The following is a 3,677-nucleotide window of genomic DNA, read 5'->3' on the forward strand; positions in this document are numbered from 1 at the left end:
ATCTGACTCCACATTTCAGAAGACTTGATTTATTATTTTATGATATATATTATATCAAAACTATACTAAAAGAATAGAAGAAAAGATTTCATCAGAAGGCCAGCTAAGAATAGCAAAAGAAAGAATGATAACAAAAGTTTCTGTCTCAGACAGAGAGCCCAAGCCAGCTGACTGTGATTGGCCATTAATTAGAAACAACCACATGAGACCAATCACAGATGCACCTGTTGCATTCCACAGCAGCAGATAACCATTGGTTACATTTTGTTCCTGAGGCCTCTCAGCTTCTCAGGAGGAAAAATCCTAAGGAAAGGATTTTTCATAAAAGATGTCTGCGACACAAGGACACCTCACTGCCTCAGGATTTCATATATTCATTTAATACATTTTTTATTATTTGTATTTGCAGTTTGTAGTTTGTAATATAACCCTGCAGTTCTTTAGTGCAGAACTCCAAACCCCACACGCAGTGCCAGCTGCTGCTCTCCCGTTTGGGGCACACACAGCAATTCCTCTCCAGGCCTGGCACTCAAGGACACCTCACTGCCTCAGGCCCCAGAGATTAAACAAAAGGGAGCTGGGGGAGCAAACTTGGGGTGAATGACTTCATTAGCTGAAGCTGGAATTGGAGGATTAACCCCCAACATGCAAATGGACCAAAGTGATAAAAGTGTGAAAACCTGCGAGCTGTGGTTCATTTTGGGGTGCAGCCCCTGCCTGGGATGTACCTGAGGGCCCTTCAATAAATAAATACACCTGCTTTTAATTCCCTTCACTTTGGCTCTGTTTTTAGGCAGCCCCAAAAGGCACCAGGACAGGGAGAGCTGTGACCAAAGGGGGAAAACCCTGGAGCAGGCGGATAAAACCCATGGAAAAGGGACCGAAGGGACCAACCCCAATTCCCAAAGGGACCAACCTCAATTCCCAAAGGGACCAACCCCAATTCCCAAAGTGATCAACCCCAATTCCCAAAGGGACCAACCTCAATTCCCAAAGGGACCAACCCCAATTCCCAAAGTAACCAACCTCAATTCCCAAAGTGATCAACCCCAATTCCCAAACTTTGGCACCCCACACGTTGGGGTCCAACCACCACCTCCCCACCCCAAAATCCCACCCTGTGCCGCCCCCACAGCTCTGAACATCCAGGGATCTCCTGCCCTCAGGGGGGTGGGAATGCTGCCCCGCTCCTCCCCAGGCACAGGAGAGGGGCAGCATTTGAATCCTGGGGGCGGCTTCGGGCGCCCCAAGAGAAGGATATGAATCTATCAGAGAGCATCCCAAGGAGGGCTGCAAAGGTCGTGAGAGGTCTGGAGGGGAAGCTGATGAGGAGTGAGAGGTCTGGAGGGGAAGCTGATGAGTGGCTGAGGTTCCTTGGTTTGTTCAGCCTGGAGGAGGCTGAAGGAGACCTCAGTGCAGCTCCCTCCCGAGGGCAAGGGCAGGGGCAGGCACTGACACTGATCCCCTCTCTGGTGACCCGAGGGAACGGCCTGCAGTTGTACCAGGGGAGGTTTGGGTTGGATTTTAGAAGGTTCTCCCCCCAGAGGGCGGCTGGGGGCTCCCCAGGGAACGGGCACAGCACGGAGCCTGGCACAGCTCGGGAAGGGTTGGGAGGCTGCTCCCAGCACAGCCTGGGGCTCTCCCTGGCCTGGGCAGGGCCAGGACTTCGCTGATCCCTGATCCTTCCCAGCTCAGGATATTCAGTGATTCTCTGAAGCAAAGAAACACAAAAAAAGGGGGCAGGGGGGGGCGGTACCTCCAGCCAGGCGCGGGAAGTTGCGGTAGCGCTCCAGGTTGTCCGAGACCTGCTTCCAGAGCCGCCGGAACGTTCTGGAACACAGGGAGGGAGGGAGGGGTGCTCAGGGCTCTGCACACAGGGAGAGGCACACGGGCTGATGGCACCTGATGGGAAACCCTCTAAAAAAGATGGGAAATGCTCCAAAAAAAGGGATGCTCTGATGGGAAACCCTCCAAGGGATGCCCTAATGAGAAACGCCCTCAAAGAAGGGATACCCTGATGGGAAATCTCCTAAAAAAGGGATGCCCGGATAGAGAAAAATCCCCCAAAAAAGGGATGTCCTGATGGGAACCCCCTCCACAAAAAGGGATGCCCTGATGGGAAATCTCCTAAAAAAGGGATGCTCCAATGGGAAACCCTCCAAAAAAAGGGATGGGAAGTCCCCCAAAAAGAGGGATGCCCTGATCAGATATCCCCTCAAAAAAGGGATACCCTGATGGGAAAGCCCCCCCAAAAAAGGGATGCCCTGATGAGAAATCTCCTAAAAAAGGGAAGCTCCAATGGGAAACCCTCAAAAAAAAAAAAAAGGGATGGGAAATCCCCCCAGAAAAGAGATGCCCTGATGGGAAACCCTCCAAGAAAAGGGATGAGAAATCCCCCCCAAAAAGGGGATGCTCTGATGGGAAACTCCATATAAAAAAATGGGGAAATCCCTCCCACCCCAAAAAAAAAAAGGATGAGACATCCCCCAAAAAGAGGGATGGAATGCCCTGATGGGAAACCCTCCAAAAAGAGGGATGCCCTGATGGGAAACTCCATAAAAAAGAAGGATGGGAAGCCCCCCCACCCAAAAAAGGGACGGCTCAATGGGAAATCTCCTAAAAAAGGGGATGCTCTGATGGGGAAATCCCCCCAAAAAAGGGATGCCCTAATGGGAAACCCTACAAAAAAGGGATGCCCTGATGAGAAACTCCCTAATAAAAGGGATGCTCTGATGGGGAACACCCTAAAAAAAAGGGATGCCCTAATGGGAAACCTTCCAAAATAAGGGATGCCCTGATGGGAAACCTTCCAAAATAAGGGATGCCCTGATGGGAAACCCCCTAATAAAAGGGATGCCCTGATGGGAAATCTTCCAAAAAAAGGGATGCCCTGCACAGGGCAGTGGGACTGGGGGCACAGGTATCAAACAAAGGCTGCACGCAGCAGCTCCACAGCTTTAGAAATAAACTGTTGCAGGGAAGGGCACGCAGTGAGCATCCAGAAGTTTCTATTCCTCCCCTTTCCCCCCTTCCCTTCAGGCCTCACTGTGACAAACGCCCCCGAGCTGGAAAACAATAAAAATGGAAATGGCCTCGCAGCAGGAGGCTCGGCCATAACGCGGCTGTGAGCTCCCCACCCGGGCAGCGCCTGCTCACCCCAGCGGGGCCGGCCTGGGGAGGGGGCCCAGGCTCGGACAGCCCCTGCAGGGACCCCCCAGCACCTCTGAGAGCCCGTGGGACACAGCAGAGCCCAGGGAGCAAACCCAGCTGGGGCAAACCAAGCCCACCTGGGTACAAAACCCACCTGGGGTGCAAACCCATCCAGGGGGAAAACCAAACCCACCCAGGGGGAAAACCAAACCTAACTGGGGGGAAAACCAAACCTAATTGGGGTACCAAACCCACCTGGGTACAAAACCCACCTGGGGTGTAAACCCACCCAGGGGGCCAAACCAAACCCACCTGGGGGGAAACCAAACCCACCTGGGGTACAAACCAAACCTACCTGGGGTACAAAACCTACCTGGGGAGCAAACCCATCCAGGGGGAAAACCAAACCTAACAGGGGTACAAACCAAACCTACCTGGGAAGCAAATCCACCAGGAGGCAAACCAAACCCACCTGGGTACAAAACCCAACTGGGGTACAAACCAAACCCACCTGGGTACAAAACCCA

At 52.6% G+C, this 3,677-nt stretch overlaps 1 protein-coding gene across 1 annotated transcript in view; it reads right to left on the bottom strand.

Annotated features, from left to right (window-relative positions):
* Positions 1 to 1,162: 1,162 nt before the first annotated feature.
* ALDH4A1 (aldehyde dehydrogenase 4 family member A1) overlaps positions 1,163 to 3,677 on the bottom strand; it is a 13,260-nt gene continuing 10,745 nt past the window's right edge. The window contains exons 8-9 of the mRNA XM_031065756.1: positions 1,698 to 1,830; positions 1,163 to 1,603 (exon numbers count right to left, since the gene is read on the bottom strand). Of these exons, the coding sequence (XP_030921616.1) occupies positions 1,701 to 1,830 (130 nt within the window). The 3' untranslated portion in view covers positions 1,163 to 1,603; positions 1,698 to 1,700. The remainder of the gene's footprint in view (positions 1,604 to 1,697; positions 1,831 to 3,677) is intronic.

The sequence above is a fragment of the Geospiza fortis genome, unplaced genomic scaffold (genome assembly GCF_000277835.1).
Source record: "Geospiza fortis unplaced genomic scaffold, GeoFor_1.0 scaffold1001, whole genome shotgun sequence".
Taxonomy (NCBI): domain Eukaryota; kingdom Metazoa; phylum Chordata; class Aves; order Passeriformes; family Thraupidae; genus Geospiza; species Geospiza fortis.